General features: G+C 47.8%; 1 protein-coding gene across 1 annotated transcript in view; it reads left to right on the top strand.

The window, feature by feature from the left end:
* The first annotated feature begins 688 nt into the window (after positions 1–688).
* The window catches only part of TRHR (thyrotropin releasing hormone receptor), an 83,102-nt gene continuing 63,773 nt past the window's right edge, over positions 689–20,017 (top strand). Inside the window, exons 1-2 of the mRNA XM_088450781.1 lie at positions 689–806; positions 3,577–4,452. Of these exons, the coding sequence (XP_088306907.1) occupies positions 3,664–4,452 (789 nt within the window). The 5' untranslated portion in view covers positions 689–806; positions 3,577–3,663. The remainder of the gene's footprint in view (positions 807–3,576; positions 4,453–20,017) is intronic.

The following is a 20,017-nucleotide window of genomic DNA, read 5'->3' as shown; positions in this document are numbered from 1 at the left end:
GGTGCATACGCATGCACCGTACGCGGCAATCGCCCATCTGCGTACGCTTTAGCATTTGCGATCCTTGCTGAATCAGACCCACAGTACAGAAAAATAAGGGAGCATAATGCAATGACTCATACAGTATATATCTATTGCATTACACATTATCGCTAGAACAGGTAATAATACACTTACATACTGTACATCTCACTTTCAGGTAGCAAGAATGCAAGAAACAGAACTGCAAAAACATATAAATCAGAGACCTTTCCTACGAAGGTTTTTAGCTGCTGATATTATATTTTCATAGCACTGGAGAAGGCTGAGGATGAATGGAAGGGGGGCTGGTGAGGAGGGGGCTATTCATCATCACTGTCAGACGCATGCCAATAGGGTTTGTTTCCTTTGCCCTCTTTGGTGATCAAATAAATTACAGTGCTTTTTAAGATCTGCCAGAAAGAAGCCACCTAGCATGATACAGCTGCTACTGCTGCTGCTGCTTAACTCTGAGCTGACAGGGTGCTTCCCAGTCTCTCCTGCTCCAGAGCCAGTGAGCAACAATTGGGACACCTCACCAATCTATGACTGAGCTACCTGCTTAGCTCTCTCTCTTATCTGCCTGTTAGATCCACTGTCTTCAAAACCCTGAATTCATTTTTGCCTAAAGAAGAAAAGTTTGGGTGTAAATGATTTAAAGGACAAGAAATGTTCCCTGGCAGTGACATGATGCTTGGGTTCTGCTGTCTCCAGGTGAATTAACTACTTTGTACTGAGGCGGAGGAAGTGCCTGACCTCTGTGGATCCCTGAAGCTGGACCCAGACAGGTGAGACAGATCAAGTTCACTGTTTGCATGAAGTGCGGAAATGTTACCTGGGGATTGGGGGCTTCACCAAAGAGCTTGAAGTATTTTAACCGCCCTGCTGTTATGTGGGAAGATGGGTTAGGGGTGAGATTTATATTTAAGTAACCAGATTGCATGTCCTGTAATCTTGTTGGTTACTGCCGGCTTTCATGGGGCAAATATGAGAACTTGGGCAGGAGAATTGATGCCTTATTACGTCTGCTTAGTATAAGTAATCTTTAAGCTAAGTTATTTCATGAAGCATCTCACATGCTCCCCCCGCTGCTCGCCCCTTTGTGTCCCCTCGCTGCTCGCCCCTTTGTGTCCCCCCGCTGCTCGCCCCTTTGTGTCCCCCCGCTGCTCGCCCCTTTGTGTCTCAGAGCTCAATCTTTTGATGGATTTTGTTTTACCTCCAGAAGACACAATAATCCCTGTCCCCCTCTTCACTCTGAGATGACTGCACCATTCTCACTACTTTACACTTAAATCCAGTAATGCAAAATGAAAACTCAATAAGTGTGGTAGCCAATGGGCATTAAAACATATTAATAACAAGAAGAAGAACTGAGGAAGTCACATTAATATCATAGCACTTTATTATCAGACGACATTGTCATTCAGTTGTTTTCTATGTCTTTCTCCCATGTCTCTGCTTTTTCCCTAATTGTGCTCATATATTGTAATTCCAGGTAGTTTGTCAGCAGTAGTGAACTAACTTTCCCTTTGCCTGTATACAGCACCAGTCTACATTACAGAGGGTCACAAACCTCCACATACATATCCTTCCTTCTTACTCCCTGTGACTTCATATCAACTCACCTGCTGGTCTCTCCTCATTATGGATTCTAAACCACAGTATCCCACCATTCATTCTGTCTCTCTCTCTCCACTTCTCTCTCTCTCTCTCTCTCCACTTCTCTCTCTCCATTTCTCTCTCTTTCCTCTCCATTCCCCCCCCGCTCTCACCCCTCTCCATTATCATCTCCACCCTCCGTCTCTTTCTGTCCATTTACACCCCTCTCCCTCTCTCCCCCTTTCCTTTTTTCTCCCCTCTCCCTCCCTCTCTCTTCCCCTCTCCCTATCTCTACAACTCTCTCTTCCTCCCTTCTCCCTCTCTCTTCCCCTGTCCCACTCTCTCTCTTCCTCCCCTCTCTCTTCCCCTCTCCCTATCTCTACAACTCTCTCTTCCTCCCTTCCCCCTCTCTCTTCCCCTCTCCCACTCTCTCTCTTCCTCCCTTCCCTCTCTCTTCTCCTCTCTCTCCATCTCTCTTCCCCTCTCTCTATCCCTCTCTTCCTCTCTCCCCCCCCCTCTCTCTCTTTCATCTCCATTTCCCCCCTCTCTCTCCCCTCTCCTTTATCATATCCACCCTCTGTCTCTCTCTGTCCATTTACCCCCCTCTCCCTCTCTCTTCCCCTCCCCCCTCTCCTATTTTCTCCCCTCTCCCTCCCTCTCTCTTCCCCTCTCCCATTTTCTCCCCTCTCCCTCCCTCTCTCTTCCCCTCTCCCTATCTCTACAACTCCTTCTCTATTCCTCCATTCCTCTCTCTCCCTCTCTCTTCCCCTCTCCCCCTCTCTCCCCTTCTCTCTCTCTTTTCCCCTCACTCTCCCTCCCTCTTAATCTCCCTCCCCTCTCTCTCTCCACCTCTCCCTCTCTCTTCACGTCTCTCCCCTTCTTTCTCTCTCCTCCACTCTCTCTATTTCCCTCTCCCTCTCTCTCTCTATATGTATTTCAGTATGTTCACTTTATAGTTTACCTTATGGAGTGACCTGACATGTGTTCAGACTTTATCAATTATTTTAAGCACCAGATGAAATGTTGTTATTTGAAAAACATATTTGCCGTAGATATTGATCTTCTGATAATCAGAGGACATTGCAAAATAAACTTTCTGAATGTAAGATTCCCAATGGCAATTGTTTTTTTCCTTTTTTTGTTAAAGAAGGAGAACATCTCAGTATATAATTTAATAGAATCCTACAAATTGGTGGCAACTCACTTGCGGCTCTTCATCTGCAAACTAAATGTGATGGACACAACTGGCTATAAGTTGCACTAGAATTTGATGGTACATTATTACAGCAGTACATTTCGTTACAGTTTAAAATTGATGGCGCATACTGGGAGAATGCGATAAGTGTCTTCTTGACTAGATAAGGTCCTTATGGTGACATCTGAATTGGAGAACCTTAGCGCCCATTATCCCAGCCACAACCCCAACAGACGATTCACCTAGGAGGAAATCCTCTCCATTTATTCTTGTCACTTTATGGATTCATCGTGATAACGTATTTTAGCTAATTCTAGTGAGAATGTCTGAGGAGAAGGGCAGCCTAAGGTGCCGTTTCCACATTAATTCTGTTTGAAAGTACAGGTATAATGCTAAACTGTCATCCTCAAGGGAGGGCTAGCTGGATTTTAAAAACTCAAACTAACCTTTAGATCACTATTTCCTAGCTAAATTGTCTTATGTAATAACTTAAGATGGGATCATCGATGACCCACCTCTATTTAGTGACAATGATTTTGGACATAATATAACCACAGAATGAGCTACCACTATTGTAGTCGATAATGATATCTTCATTGTTTACTAAAAAATGCTCTTATGTGATCATATCAGATTGATCAAACCTCAGAACATACTGCAAAAACTGACCCATCTAGTATATGAGCTTTCATCATCTCTAAACATATTCCTTCTTTGAGCTCATGTGGAACTTTGATAATGATTGGTGCCTGTTTCTCCTGCAGGAAGACATTTGATAAAGCGGATCCCTGATATACTGTAAGTTACCAAAGTATGGTCCTGCAGCCAGTAGCGGCTCTATCCTTCTGAATATGGAAAACCAAACTTTCACCGATCTCAATGGCACCTTCCTCCAGGACAGAGAATGGAATGGTCTGGAGTATCAAATAGTCACTGTTTTCCTAGTTGTCCTAATCTGTGGACTTGGTATTGTTGGGAACATTATGGTGGTCCTAGTGGTCCTTAGGACTAAACACATGAGAACCCCAACTAACTGTTACCTTGTGAGCCTTGCTATTGCCGACCTCATGGTGTTGGTGGCTGCAGGACTTCCAAACATCACCGAGAGTGTGTACGGCTCATGGGTCTATGGATATATGGGATGTCTGTGCATTACTTACCTCCAATACTTGGGTATTAATGCCTCGTCTTGTTCTATCACTGCATTCACAATTGAGAGATACCTCGCAATCTGCCACCCTATCAAAGCCCAGTTCCTGTGCACTATTTCTAGAGCCAAGAAGATCATCATATTCGTCTGGGTTTTCACTTCACTCTACTGCATGATGTGGTTCTTCTTACTGGACCTCAACACCACGGTCTACAGAGATGCCACCGTGGTGAACTGTGGCTACAAAGTCGACCGGAGTTATTACTCTCCTATTTACTTAATTGACTTTGGCATATTTTACGCTGTGCCAATGACTTTGGCAACGGTCCTCTACGGGCTCATTGCGAGAATTCTGTTTTTGAACCCTATACCATCAGATCCAAAGGAAAACTCAAAGACTTGGAGAAACGACTCAGCTCATCAGAACAAGACGTTCAACTCCAAGTTGAATAGTAGGTGCTCTAATAACACCATATCCTCCAGGAGACAGGTACAGTAATTTGTCGTTCCTATCAGCAATGCTTTTATTTACTAGTACCAAATAGTCGATTACCTTTGTTTTAAAAATAGTGCCTACCGTATCATTTCTACCGAGAAATCATTGGTCAGGAATGGACTGTTTAAGGTATTGAAGTCTTGTACGTAGGTTCTGAAACTCTATGGTAAGCTATAGTGAAAATGAGCAGGTAGTGGATTTATGTGTGATATAACTCGTTCCTTCTCATCCCCCAGAAGGAGATCTGGCTGGGGAAGAGACTATTGCATAATGGCGAACGCGCAGCGAAATTTTTGTGGCGTGCAAACATTATTACGCTCTTAGCAACACGTGCTAAAACTCAGTAAAGTGCGGCGATGTAAATGGCTGGGGAGGCACTGGGTAGTATTAGAACCAGATTTACAGATACATATATGAGCCTGAGGGTACATGTGGGCATTATACAGAGGTGTCGCAGTATATAGTGCTGGAAATTTGGTGAGTTTTGATCAGGGATGTGCAGAAAAGGTAGACAGGGGAGGCAGTGCCTCACCTGCCATATATTTTTTACTCCAGAGTTTTGATCATAAAAAATATTAGAATAATACAAAGAAGATATTTATAATATTTTCTTACATTTTTTCTTAGAATTTTTATAGTATAAAAATTGTGGAGTATACCTAAGTATGACAGGAGAGGCTCTGCCTCACCTCACCGTACATCACTGCTACAACAACACAACAAGACACACCCATCATTTAACTACTGTATATTGGTGACACCTGACGGAATAGATCCATAAACTCATCCTGTTTTTGCCATATCCTGGGTCATAAATCGACAGATACCAGAATTCATCAGATCTAGCAATATTTTTCCTCTCCTGCATGGTACTGTATAGTGTTTATGTTATCTGACTGCAAAACGTCTTCATGTCCTTCGCTGACAGGAGGGGAACACGGTGAGGTTGTCATCTACAAAGAAAAATCTGCACTAAAAACACCCCTTTATTTGATTTTTAGAAAATCCAAGATTTTGTAACAGAAACCAATATATATATATATATATATATATATATATATATATATATATATATATTTATATATTATAATTTAAAAAATAAAATCAGTCAGTCATTGGCTGCTGTACACTGAAGAGGGCAGAGTGACACATTGAGGCCAGGGGCAAAGTAGGAATAAATGGTTCTTCTCTGCTTGGGCGAGATGTACCAAGCATCGTAGTTTGGATGTGATGCATTCCGCCCAGGGGCGTTTCTAGAGAGGAGGGGGCCCGTGTGCTGGCGGCCGGCAGTGCACTGAGCTGTGTGCGGCCAGCGCTGGAGTTATAGACTCTGGGCACTAGAGTATGGCCAGAGTCTATAATGTATGCACAGGTCACCGGGAAAATGGCCGCGGCGGCCATTTTCCCTGTACTGCGCATGTGCAAACGACGGGAAAATGGACGCCGCGGCTATTTTCCAGTCGTTTTACAGCGCCAGACCCCCGCGCCGACGTGGGACTCTGGAGAGGTAAGTAATATTATGGCTGCAGGGTGTGCGGTGCGGGGGCCCCCAGGACCCAGGGACCTGTGTTCCCCGCACACCCTGCACCCATTATATATACGCCCCTGATTCCGCCACTGATCCCATGCACAGCGGCGTTTATTAACGCCATATGCATGAAGATTTAAGCAAAGGACGGCTCTCCTGATATGAGCTGTTACTTGCAGTGTGAAAACTTCGGCCATCGGCCAGCCCATACGCGAGCTGTGAGGGATCCTGGGAGGGCTACCATTGGATCCTTCTCAAAGAAGTCTCCTAAAAGAAGCCCATAGGCTACTATTAGGCAATGTCATCTATAGATGGTGCTGCCTCAAAGGTCCAAGCTCTGGAAAGTTTCGCATTGCCAATGGGAAATGCAGACAAACCACCGAAAACTGCATTTGTGGAGGTCTGACCGCATTTTTGGAGTTGATGCATCATCTCCTCCAACGAGACTTGTTACTCCACCCTGAGATGGTGTTATGATTTTTGCAAAGAGTACGTAGGCAAATCTAGCATCCGTTACCATGTTGCATTTAAAGTCTCTTAGATCTTTTGTATTGGCCATTCTCCCTCTGAATGTCAAGCACATTGGGGGTCATTCAGACCCGCTCGGACCGGATCGATGGCCCCCCACAGAGCATGTGCACGACGGCGCCGGCGCCATCGTGCACATGCGTGAGACCCGCTACGACCGACAGCGCCGGTCGTAGCGGGTCTCGATCCAAAGGGGGCGAGCTGTCGATGTTGATTGACAGCTCGCCCCGTTTGAAAGGCGGGCCGGGGGGGTGGCAGCCCAAATGGAGGCGTTCCCATGGGAACGCCTACCGTTTGGGGGAGGCCCCACTGACATCACTAGTGATGTCAGTGGCGAGCTTCCTGCTCAGACAGAGCCAGAAGCTCTCCGGGGCTTACGACAAGGGAGACCCTACCCTAGGGTCTCGTCGTAAGCCCCGATGGTCGCGATGGTCTCTGACCGTCGCGACCATCACCGGAGCGGTCGTTAGAGCCGTGGGTGTTAACCAACAGCCTAACGACCGCAACAGAGGCGGGCGGTCAGGATGCAAGCAGCCGCCCAGTTTCTGAGCGACCGCTTGCATCCTCCGACCGCCTCTGAATGAGGGCCTCAATCTCATCTGTAGTAGCCGCCTATGCTTTTTGCTTTGTAATATGCATAAAATTCCATTCACTTCCATAAATACGAAGATTTGGCACTTATGACTCATTACTCTGAGGGGTCTATTCAACATGTTAATTAGCCCTCTTCGTAAACCCCGTACTTTCTTCCCATAGGAAGGAGCGGGGAGCGGGGGTGCAGGAGCAAACTCCGTCTGAAGATGGCGAAGGTTCCCGCTATCAAGCTCCGAACATTTAGTATTTCAGAGCTTGAGGAATTTAGGTCCCCATACGTGCAATAGTATGGGGACAGCGAGCCAGATCGGGTTTGAAAGGTAAGATATCTCCTGCTTTACCTTTATAATGAATAGCCTTGATACTTAATATTTAAGAAATCTTAGATACGTTAAAAACATAAATATGAGATGGATAGATAAATCGATCCTGACTGACTGGATGCCAACTACGTCCCTATCAGACCTGTAGTCTATTAGATTCTTTGAGTAAAGTCTGATTAAAAGAGACTGAGGGGCCTATTCATCATCGAAGGCCGTATGGCCTCCGATGATGAAGTTTAGAACTCGCTACGAGGGATACTTTAGTATCTAACGCGCAGCCGGGGAAGCCTGACAAACGGAGCAATTCATCATCAGTGAGGGGACAACTGCTCCGAAAAGCAATTGTTGCCGCGGTTAGTATCGCAGCTACTTCTGTAGCTGCGTTACTTACCTGCTCCCGTGGGCAGGTCCTCCGCCGACTCCCTCCGTCACTCTGATCTCTCCTCTGGTTCCGGTGGCTGCTCTGACACTGTGTTCTCCAGGCAGAACACAGTAAAGTTTAGAAAAAAAAAAACCACAGAGTTACCGCAGCTGTAGTCAGTGCTGCATGTGCGCCGCTTTTGTGAATGTAACAGCGCATGCGCAGAACGGATTCCAGCTGCGGTAAGTTAGTGTAGAGAGTGAAAAGTATCTATTTCCTGAAAAGCTGTCATCGCAAAAATGACAGCTTTTTCGGAATAGATAGTTATGGGGAGGAGGAATGATGGATTCCTCCGCTAATTAGGTAGAAATCCATGCGAGTTCTACACCTAATTACCTCCAGAGAATTTGATGTGTTAATGAATAGGCCCCTAAGTGTCCTGCGAGTGCCGCCTTTCAACACTTTGCTAGTATAGGATTTTGTGATGCCTGGAGGGCACCGAGGTATTGTGTGTTATCTATTGTGGGGTTAATGCAATGTAAGATATAAGCCAAATGGCTCCTTAGTGACACTGCACCTGATGCATAACAATGTTTTCCATATATACTTATTATTAACATGAATCCACCTGGACCTCTGTGACTTGCAATGGTTTTGCAGTTATATCCAGTTCCTTAGTTACTCTTTAGTAATAAAACAGTTCATCCGAAGAGCTTCAAAAATACGAATCTCTCTGTTACATTACAAGTGCAGATGATGATGACAGCAGAGCAGGGAATCAGGAAATGTTGCATCCTTGATGGTCCGTCCTTACTGATTCCTTCACTTTCATATCATCCTGTGGTGCCAGTCGGTGCATAATAGCATGAAAAGGAAATTAATGTGGTGGCCGTTAGGCAGAAAAAATTATTCCTGTTTCTCTTGATACCCAGGTTCCTTCTAAAGCAGAATTTCTTTCTTTAGGAAATTTACTGTAAGTGGATAGAATAAAGTTTTCACACTTCCCCCTGAGAGACTGAGGGGTCCATTAGTGTACCCAGAGGTCCGGGCACCCCTGGCAAAGAGCTGGTCTTGCTCAGCTACGTCATGTGTGCATTGCAGTTCTGGGTCACGACCTCACGGAGCCCAAAACCAGGAGCTCGGACTAAAAGGCGAGGAAGGGGTGCTTAGTGAAGAGCTTTCCCCCCAGTTGGGCAGCCATAGGCCCCCACAGGGTAAGATTTGTGGGTGATGCCTCTGGGAGAACCATCCTGGCCAACATATAGTTATAGCCCTGGAGTGGTCATTCGTACTGCATTTACTACATGTGCCACTTTAGTGGGTATGAAACTGTTTACATGCTATGCCAGTGCTAGTGCCCAGGGTAGTCATGCATTATACTTTTGTTGCATTACTGATAATATCTGGCAGGCTGCATGCAGGGGCGGATCTACACTGTTGTATTAGGGGGACGAGTTAATGATTAATTCCGCCCCCCCGCGACCCCCCCTTCGCGGCAACCGCCCCGTGATCCCCTCCCTCCCCGCGACCCCCCCTCCCCCCCTTTACTTTCACTTACCTCCGCTGCTCCGTTGATGTTCTCCCTCCGGGCTTCGGTCAGCTGCTCTCCCATCCTGCACTGTGACCCGGTCAGATGTTTAATGCAGCAGCTGACCAGGGTCACAGTGCAGGAGCCGGGAGACCAGCTGACTGGAGGGAGGACATCACCGGAGCCCTGATCTTCGGTCCCTGGACAGAGGTAAGTTGTCGTCTTTTTTGTTTTTTTTTAGCAGTGATCAGCGTGTGGTCTATTTAGACCACACAGCTGATCACAGGGTGTGAGGAGCCGGCTGTGATCGCTTCCTCCCCAGCTCCCGGGTCAGGTGACAGCCTGTCCCTGACACATCCCCCTAACTGGGAGACGCCGGGAGCTCCGATCACAGCACAGCCCGGCATCCATTATCATCTCTCTCCTCTGAACTTAATGATGCAGAGGAGAGAGATGATAAAGGTCGGACAAACTGTGCTAGAGGGGGCGATCGCTCCAATTGCCCCTGCTGGATCCGCCACTGGCTGCATGGTATGGCTCACTTGCGAAATCTGTGGCATATACCAAATAGGGCTACTGTATGTGACGCCATTCCAGGATAGGTGTATGCATACCCTCCAACTACCGTTTTAGCCGGTACAGTACCGTTTTTTAATGGGCTGTACCGGCAAACAGGGGCTGTACCGATTGTACCGGGTGGGTACACTCACCAGATTTCATAGGCAGCGCTGCTGGGACACAGGACTCCCGCAGCGCTGCTGAGTGACAGCCGGATCTTCTCCGACCTCCGTGCTTCTCTGCCAGCGCCGATAATTATACAGAACTTGCAGTATAACAATAACTGCAAGTTCTAAACCAGCCAGCGCACGATGCCTCCAGCCCCCATGGACAAGCCCCTTTATCCGTGACCACGCCCCTTTATCTGCGGCCACGCCCCCCATGTACCGGGTTGTTACAGGAAAATGTTGGAGGGTATGGGTGTATGTAGACACATCTATATTACATGGTTAGGAGTGCATCTAAAATGTGCTTTTCCACTGAAGGTCAGTACTATTAATGGTCCCCTGCAATAACGTCTGTGTAAAAGTAAATACGTAATTGTAAAAATACTGGCAGCATGTTGCTCCTGGCTCCACACCTTCCCAACTGCTAGATAACTTGAGCTGGATTTCATTATAAAAAGAAATGTAGTGTCCCTCGCACTATAACAGCTCCATACGTATGCATCGCAGCGTGCATCCGCGTACCGGCGACTGCGATCACAGTGACTACACAGACCCATCGCAGAGTGTAACAGGAAGTGCTGTTTGTTAGAGGTGACGGGCGGGCGGACGGCGAAATGCAGGCGTGCCAGTGCATTTAGACAGCGTGCATAAATTAGCCACTGTGATGCCGTATACAGCCCAGGACTCGTAGCGTGAAGTTGGCAACATACTTGCCTACCCTCCCGATTTGGTCGGGAGCCTCCCGAAAATCGGGTGCCGCTCCCGACCTCCCGGGAAGGCAAGCAAGTCTCCCGGCAGCTGCCGACCCCTCCTGCCCCCCACCGCAATTACAGAAAAATCCTCGGCAGCGGGGGGCCTGTGACGCGATTCACGTCGAATCGCGTCATTTTGGCCCCGCCCCCTGCTTCACGCTGCCTGTAATATCGGCAGCGTGTAGCGGGGGCGGGGCCAAAATGACGCAATCGCGTGGCTCCGCCCGCAAGCTCTTGGAAGTCTGGCCAGCCCCGCCCCCGTTTGCTGGTCACGCCCCCCCAGTCAAGCCGATCTGGCTGCTCCCTCCCGGAAGGGGCAGCCAGATAGTCGGCAAGCATGGTTGGCAATTTCTGAGTAAGGTCAGAGCTTGGCGCAAGTGTGCGTGAGGCTGCGATGGTACTCCATGTTACCGATGGTTTCGCAGTCTTGTTAAACATTACGGATGTGTGTAAGGTAAGGTGGGCGTCTTTATGTAGTGCTGCGGCGTCATAGCGATCGCCATGGATTAGCATACTATCGCAGTTGAACTACGTGCGTAATCGCTATTGCATTCACAGTTGTGATCGGTCGTAAATCAGACCCTCTGTGCGGTGGCGAAAATAAAAACATAATGACTCCCTTATCCAGTGCTGCGGCACTTCTTGAATCCCCTGGGCTGTGGGGGTCAGAGTGACTAACAAGACTGTGACGCTATAGTGACAACTTTGTCATCCCAGTGGCCCCAGTGTAATGGAGAGAGTCCATAAGACCCCCGTTCGCTACACTGAAAGCGTAAAAAATAAATAAGCACAAATAAACTTTTATTGAACAAAAAGGCTCTCTGAAACGTTTCTTAACCTCTTTGCTAAATATTAAATTAAAGGGCCTGATTCCGAGATTTACGCAAGGTCGATATTTGTGCAGATCGAGCGATTGTTAGCCATTGTACACACGCAGCGTTTTTATTGTGATCACGCTCACACAGAGGATTCACTCGCACAGTGAGTGACAGGTACTCAGCGTTTGGGGGAGGTGACAGGGTAGCTTGGCAAACACAGGCATGTCAGGAATGTTTAAATTTAATTTCATGGACAAATTAGCCACTGTGGGCCTGATTCAGACCCGGTCGCAAGCGCTGAGCGCTCGCAACCGGGTCGATGGTTGCCCACAGCGCATGCGCACGACGGAGCGGCAATCCGTCGCTCCGGGTCTCGCACCAAAGGGGGCGAGCTGTTGATGTTGAGTAACAGCTCGCCCCCTTTGGTGGGCGGGCCGGGTGTGCGTGGCTGCCCAAATGGAGGCGTTCCCATGAGAACGCCTGTCGTTTGTGGGCAGCCCCACTGACATCACGAGTGATGTCAGTGGAGAGATTTCGGCTCTGTTAGAGCCGAAATCTCTCTGGGGCTTGAGGCCACGAGACCCTACCACAAGGGTCTCGTCGCAAGCCCGTTGGCCATCATCAAGGCCGCTCGCTGTAGCTGTGGGCCCTGGGCCCCATGCTTTGAACCCGGCCCTGATTCAGAGCGAGCGCTCTGTCAGAGCGTCCCGCTCTGAATCAGGGCGTGTGTTCAAAGCATGAGAGCTGTCAGCTTGTCAGGAGAGCTGCAGTGTTTGAGGCTGGTCAGACTTGACTTATGTGCAACATGGCTGCCCGATCTGCGTCGATGTTATCGATGTTTATACCGTTGCAATTGCATTAGCATTAAATCTCGGGAATCCAGCCCCAAATCTTCTTTTCTTCTTTTGCAAAGAGTCCATATGGCGGGTAAGAAAATCGCCATAAAAAATGACTTGCTCCCACATTACAATGGACCAATGCAATCTGATCAAAGACTTCTGATTGGCTGGTGGTGAATAGGAGATCCTGAAGCTGTCGTGATCACTTTGCCTTTGTCAGTCATAGTCTTGTGAAATGTACAGTATAGGGCAAGACCTGACGTTGGGTATCTCTTATGTCCTTGCAAGGAAAATGCAGCCTCTCCACCACTTTATCTCATTATAATAATCCAGCATTGCAGAATGAAATGCAATATATTCCAATATTGTACAAATATTAGCAAAGCCCTGTGATTCTTCCATGCGTAACTCCAATGAACCCTTTCATCTACCAGTGCCAACTTCTGCTCTCCGCAAATGCAGCCATTTTGCCTGGGCACGCTTAGATGCTCTGGCAGAAATCTGGGTGTAATCTCGCAAATCAAGGTGCAAAGCGGGTCCAAAGTAGGGATGAACATGTTCAAATTTCTGAAATCCGAACCCCCCCGATCCGAGGCGGGAACCGAGTCAGGCTCGGGTTTTCTCGCCTGACTCGGACCTGAAATCGAGGCAAAACGTCATCTTCCCGCTGTCAGATCTCGCGGGTTTTGGATTCTATAAAAGGTCCCCGCATCGGCGCCATTTTTCACTCCGGCTGTGGACAGTGAAGAGGGAGGGTGGGAGTTGTGCTGCTGTTGTCCATAGGGGCTGTGTCCACTCCAAAGTCCATAGGGGCTGGCTGGGCTGTGTTGTGCAGTGTCCCATAAAGACTGTAGTCCTAAAGGGGTGCTGTAGTGTTGTCCAGGGGGTGCTCTGTCCATCATGGGTGCTTCCCCCAAGTGCAAAAAACCCTTTTTTTTTCTGTTTGTGTGCGCTGTACCCGCACGTGCATCAACAAAGTAGCAGCGCCAAGCGTGCGCCTGTGTCATAAATCAAGGGCCGGCTGGCTCGTCTGTTGAAGGGTTGTGTAACCCCCAAAGTGCCGGAAAAAAAAAGAAAAAATCTTTTTCTATGTTTGTGTGCGCCTTAGCCGCACGTGTATCAATATCACATAAATGGAGGACAAAAATTTGTCCGATAAAAATAAAATAGGGAAAGATCAAGAACCACTTCCTCCTGGTGCTAAAGTTGCTGCCACTAGTCATGACATAGACGAAGAAATGCCATCAACGTTGTCTGCCAAGGCCGATGCCCAATGTCATAGCAGAGAGCATATAAAATCCCCAAAAATAAATTGAAATCGTCTGAGGAGAAACGTAAACTTGCCAATATGCCATTTACTACATGGAGTGGCAAGGAATGGCTAAGGTCCTATGTTCATGACTAGTGGTTAAGCTTCACAGGACGATGGAAGCCCTCCTCCGACTACAAAAATCAAACGAGTTAAGCTGGCAAAAGCACAGCGAACAATTGTGAGTTCTAAGAAGATATCACAAATCCCCAAGGAGAGTCCAAGTGTGGTGGCGGTTGTGATGCCTGACATTCCCAACACCGGACGGGAAGAGGTGGCTCTTTCCACCATTTGCACGCCCTCTGCAAGTGCTGGAAGGAGCACCCACAGTCCACTTGCTGATATTCAAATTGAAGATGACTAGGAGGATTCTCATGGTGAGGTGGTTTGTTTAAATCAGGCACCGGGGCAGTTGTTGTCCGTGGGATGAAAAAGCCCATCACGGTCATGCCTGGGCAGAAGACCAAACATTCCACCTCTTTGGTCTGGAAATATTTCTATCTAAATCCGGACAACAACTGTCTTGCCATATGTACCATATGTAAAGGTGGAATAAGTAGGGGTAGGGACGTTAACCACCTAGGAACATCCTCCCTTATACGTCACCTGCAGCGCGTTCATAAAAAGTTACTGTCAAGTTCAGAAACTGTGGCTAAGACCGTAAGCAGACCAGGGACACCTAAATCCCGTTGTCCTGTTGTATCCAAGCGCCTGCAAACCACACCGTCAACTCCCTCCTCGTCAATTTCCTACTCAGTTAGGATCAGAAGTAGTCCTGCAGGCCATGTCACTGGCATGACTGACTCTCCTATCCGGGATTCCTCGGGAGGATCCTGCATTGCGACGCCAACTGCTGCCCCTGTTGCTGCTGGGAGTCGTTCATCATCCCAGAGAGCAAGTAGGAACACCACTACTTTTACTAAGCAATTGACCCTCCAACAGTCCTTAGCGAGGAGGATGAAGTACGACAGCAGTCATCCTGAAGCAAAGCGGATAACTGAGGCCTTGACAGCTATGTTGGTGTTAGAGGTGCATCCGGTATCCGCCATTAGTGCAGTGGGATTTAGACAATTGATGGAGGTAGTGTGTCCCTGGTACCAATTCCCTTCTAGATTCCACTTCACTAGGCAGGCGATACGGAGAATGTACAGAAACGTCAGAAAAAGTGTCCTCCGTGTCCTAAAATATGCGGTTGTACCCAATGTCCACTTAACCACGGACATGTGGACAAGTGGAACAGGGCAGACTAAGGACTATATGACTGTGACAGCCCACTGGGTAGATGTATCACCTTACGCAGCAACAGCAGCAGCGTCACCAGTAGCAGCATCTCAGAAATGCCAGCTTGTTCCAAGGCAGGCTACGCTGTGTATCACCGGTTTCAGTAAGAGGCACACCACCGACAACCTCTTAGAGAAACTGAGGGAAATCATTGCCCAGTGGATTACCCCACTTAGACTCTCCTGGGGATTTGTGATATCTGACAACGCCACCAATACTGTGCGGGCATTACATCTGGGCAAATTCCAGCACGTCCCATGTTTTGCTCACACAAAAAACTTGGTGGTGCAGAGTTTTCTGAAAAGCGACAGGGGCATGCAGGAGATGCTTTGGGTGGCCCGAAAAATTTTGGGCCACTTTCGCCATTCAGCGACTGCGTACCGAAGACTGGAGCGCCAGCAAACACTCTTGAACCTGCCCCGCCATCATCTGAAGCAAGAGGTTGTGACGCGGTGGAACTCAACCCTCTATATGCTTCAGAGGATGGAGGAGCAGCAAAAGGCCATTCAAGCCTATACATCCACCTATGACATAGGCAAAGGAGGGGGTATGCACCTGACTCAAGCGCAGTGGAGAATGATTTCCGTGTTGTGCAAAGTTCTCCAGCCCTTCGAACTTGCCACACGTGAAGTCAGTTCAGACACTGCCAGCTTGAGTCAGGTCATTCCCCTCATCAGACCTTTGCAGGAGCAGCTGGAGAAAGTGAAGGAGGAGCTAAGATGGAGGGATTCCGCTCGGTATGTGGGACTTGTGGATGAAGCCCTTCATTCGTTTTGCCAGGATTCGAGGGTGGTCAATCTGTTAAATCTCACAGGCTGTGTTTGAAAAATGACAATTGGGAGCTGATTGGCTGGCACCTTATCACTTTTTACTCTTCACTTTTCACTTCTCCTAACATGCTTAGTAAATAGACCCCTAATACTCTGTGAGGATGATGATGTACACAACACTGAAGAGGGTGAGGAATCGGTGGATGAGGAGGATGAGGATGACATCTTGCCTCCGTAAAGCCAGTTTGTGCAGGGACAGATTAATTGCCAGCTTGTTTTGTGGGGGCCCAAATGAACCAATCATTTCAGCCACAGTCATGTGGCAGACCCTGGCGCTGAAATGATTGGTTTGTTAAAGTGTGCATGTCCTGTTTATACAACATAAGGGTGGGTGGGAAGGCCCAAGGACAATTCCATCTTGCACCTCTTTTTTTTCTTTGCATTATGTACTGTTTGGGGCCTAGTTTTCAAACTGCCATCCTGTCTGCCACTGCAGTGCCACTCCTAGATGGGCCACGTGTTTGTGCCGCCCACTCGTGTCGCTTAGCATATTCATCCAGCTACCTCGGTGCAACCTTTTGGACATAAAAACACTATTGTGAGGTGTTCAGAATAGACTGGAAATGAGTGGAAATTAATGTTATTGAGGTTAATAATAGCAAAGGAGCAGAAAAACCCACAAATTCTGTGATTTTAGCTGTTTTTATGTTTTTTCACAAAAAAATACTGATCCAAAACACAAAACCCAGAACCCAAAACACGGAAGGGTGGTTTTGTCAAAACCAATCCAGATCCAAAACACGAAGAAAGATCCAGATCCAAAACCAAAACAGAAAAGCGGCCAGTGAACACCCCTAGTCCAAAGCATTACTCGTGGTGCCGAGCAGCTGTTTCGTTCTTCATAAATAGATTCCCTTTTCTTTTTCAGAAAACATGTATTGTACTTGTGCAAAGAGGCAGAGGACAGCCCAAACTTAAATGCAATAGGGTACACAATACTGTTAATATAAGCGGTTTATTATATGGTACTAGTCTGTAAGTTCTCACATGCAGGGCCCTCCACCCTCTCGTTCTATTTCTGCACTATTCCTCAATCCAGTACGCTTCCTCTCACACTTTGTAGCTGTGATCCTTCCTGTATGCCCTTCCCGGGGCACTGAGTTATTGAGTCTTACTGTTTATAATTGTAATTCACCTTTCAGTTGTCTAAATATGCCATTGTTCGATTTCTTCCCCCTGCGCTCTCTGTTTTACCCTTGTGACATTTACCTTTTTTGTGTATAATTTTAATTTTCTCTGTTTGGTATAGTAGCCTACATGGTACCTTTGAGATAGACGGAGGAAGGTTGAAAGAGATAGAGGGCCTGATTCAGAGCCGGACGCTATTTGCGGACGGTCGTTCCAAAAAAGGGGCCGGCTATTTAAATTGAGCGCTCGCTCTTTGCGGTTTGTTGATGCGTCTATGTCTGAGCGAGCGAATGAAAAATGCGCTCGCTATTTTGTAAAGACGCCCCTTTGCCGTTCGCATCACACGTCATCTCCGGTATTTATTAGATTAATCGGGTACATCGAAAGGCATTTGAACTGCTCGCAGTGCTTGTGGTAGGGTTTTCTTACCGCTATCACTGCGAGCAGTTCAGGCTAAAAGACAACCAAGTGACGTGGTCGATGATGCTCCTTTATTAATTATGCACTCCCATTAAACGCCGTTTTGACCGTTAGGCACGCCTGCGTTCGGATCTCCACTCCCCCGTTTTCAAGCACCTTCCCCTGTTAGCACCCACAAACGGTACATTCTGTCAATCAAATTAGCAGCCACTCGCTGTTTTGCGAGTGCTCGATTTCCGACCGCAATGAATGTTTTGCGCAGTGCATTACGACCCATACGCATGCGCAGTTGTGCGAACATCGCTCAGAGCGAACGAGCGGCCGCTTACGAGCGGCTCTGAATCAAGCCCACAGAGCCAAGCAGAAAGGGGGGAGATTACAGTATAAAGACGTGAAAAGAAAAGAGTAAAAGAGGAGAGAAGGGAGGAGGAGGGAGGTAGCGAAATATAGGAAAGAGATAAGAAAAAAAAAATTGACAAAAGCTTGTAAAACATATTAAACTAGCTGGGATACCCGGAGTTGCCCGAGTTGAAGACTGGACCCTGAAGTGCACCAGCAGCCTTTATTTGTGTACATTGTCCTCGCCTATAACCCCATTCCATTGATCATTGAAAAGGACCCCACTGTTTGCTAACTTGCATGCAAATAGTGGCGTAACTACTGTGGGTGCGAGGGGTGTGGCTGCTATGGTGCTCAAGCTGCCTATATGGCCGCCGCTCCCCCTGCACCCAGTCATGCACACAAGGTTAGCCGGTCCAGCCAGGGCCGTCAAGGGGGTCCCGGGTGTCAGCGACGTAGATTTGGTGCCAGCCCCGCCAGCTGATTACAGCTGTCACACTGGCAGGCAGTCATGTAAAGACAGCGCCACCAGTTGCGAGACAATCAGAGCTTGCGGACCGACAGCCAATCAGCAGTGGCGGCTCATGAATGACTGGCATTCCGCAAGCTCCAATTGACTCACGACCACTACCAGATTCAGATTGAGCCGGCGCTGTCTGTCCATGTCTGCTGGTGTGCCAGCTGTAATTAGCTTGCGGCCCTGCCCCAAATCCACACATGCTGGCTGCTGATGGCACAAGGGGGGAGGCGAGAGGCTGCTGGATGGACATGTAGAGGTGAGTTGCTGGGGGCAAATGTATGTGTTTTTTTTACCTCTGGTGGGGGGCCCTCTTAAGATCCTGCTATGTGATCCACAAAGTTCTAGTTAAACCCTTGCATACAGACACAGAGGCTCTGGATTTGTTATGAACTTGCATGAGTCATCAAGTTTGCTCAGACTGAGGTTACAACAAAATGATACTTTGTAGCTTTCTCACATGTTTTTAGCTTTCTCACATGTTTTTGGCAGACTGCCAATTTCCACTTGACCCAGCCCCGGAACCTGTGTAATTTGAGAATGTCCACATTTTTAGGGATTGTGTGACAGAGTGTAGCTCTGACAAAGTTCAAACCTAGGCCAAAACCTAATTTTGGTCAAACTACACCACCCTGCCAAATTTTGTGGAGTTAGGTCCATAACTCTGGCCATGGATAAAGGACAAAAAGATGGACAGACAGACACGCTTTCTCGCTTATTATATAGATAATGATAATAACAATAATGATAATGCTACTAATAATAATAATAATAATATTAATAATACTAATAATTAGGGGTGAGCGGGTTCGGATTTCTGAAATCCGAACCCCCCCGAACCCCCCCGATCCGAGGCCGATCCGAGTCAGGCTCGACTTTTCCCGCCTGACTCGGATCTGAAATCGAGGCAAAACGTCATCATCCCGCCTTCCGAGTCTCGCGGGTTTTGGATCCTATATAAGGTACCCGCGTCGGCGCCATTTTCTCACTCGGCTGTGGACAGTGAAGAGGGAGGGTGGGAGTTAGGGCTGGCTGGGCTGTGTAGTGTAGTGTAGTGCAGAGTAGTGTTGTGCTGTGCTGCGCTGTGCTGCTGTTGTCCACTACTTCAAAGTCCATAGGGGCTGGCTGTGTTGTGCTGTGCTGCTGTTGTTAATAGGGGCTGTGTCCACTACTTCAAAGTCCATAGGGGCTGGCTGGACTGTGTTGTGCAGTCAGTTCTCCATAGGGGCTGTGTCCACTCCAAAGTCCTGTGCAGTGTCCCAGTCCTAAAGGGGTGCTGTAGTGTTGTCCAGGGGGTGCTCTGTCCATCAGGGGTGCTCCCCCCAAGTGCTAAAAAAATAATATTTTTTGTGTGTTTGTGAATTGTGTGCGCAGTAGCCGCACGTGCATCAACAAAGAAGTGCCAAGCGTGCGCCTGTGTCATAAGTAAAGGGCCAGCTGGCTTGACCGTTAAAGGGTGCTGTAACCCCCAAAGTACACTCCAAACCAAAAAAAAAATATTTTCTGTGTTTGTGAATTGTGTACGCAGTAGCCGCACGTGCATCAACAAAGTAGTGCCAAGCGTGCGCCTGTGTCATAAGTAAAGGGCCGGCTGGCTTGACCGTTAAAGGGTGCTGTAACCCCCAAAGTACACTCCAAACCAAAAAAATATATATTTTCTGTGTTTGTGACTTGTGTGCACTGTGGCTGCACGTGCATCAACAAAGGAGCAGCGCCAAGCGTGCGCCTGTGTCCCATAA

The sequence above is a fragment of the Taudactylus pleione genome, unplaced genomic scaffold (assembly GCF_031769625.1).
Source record: "Taudactylus pleione unplaced genomic scaffold, aTauple2 ptg000524l, whole genome shotgun sequence".
Lineage (NCBI taxonomy): Eukaryota > Metazoa > Chordata > Amphibia > Anura > Myobatrachidae > Taudactylus > Taudactylus pleione.
Note: the sequence above shows the minus strand (reverse complement) of the source record. Positions and strands in the feature narration are given on the sequence as shown.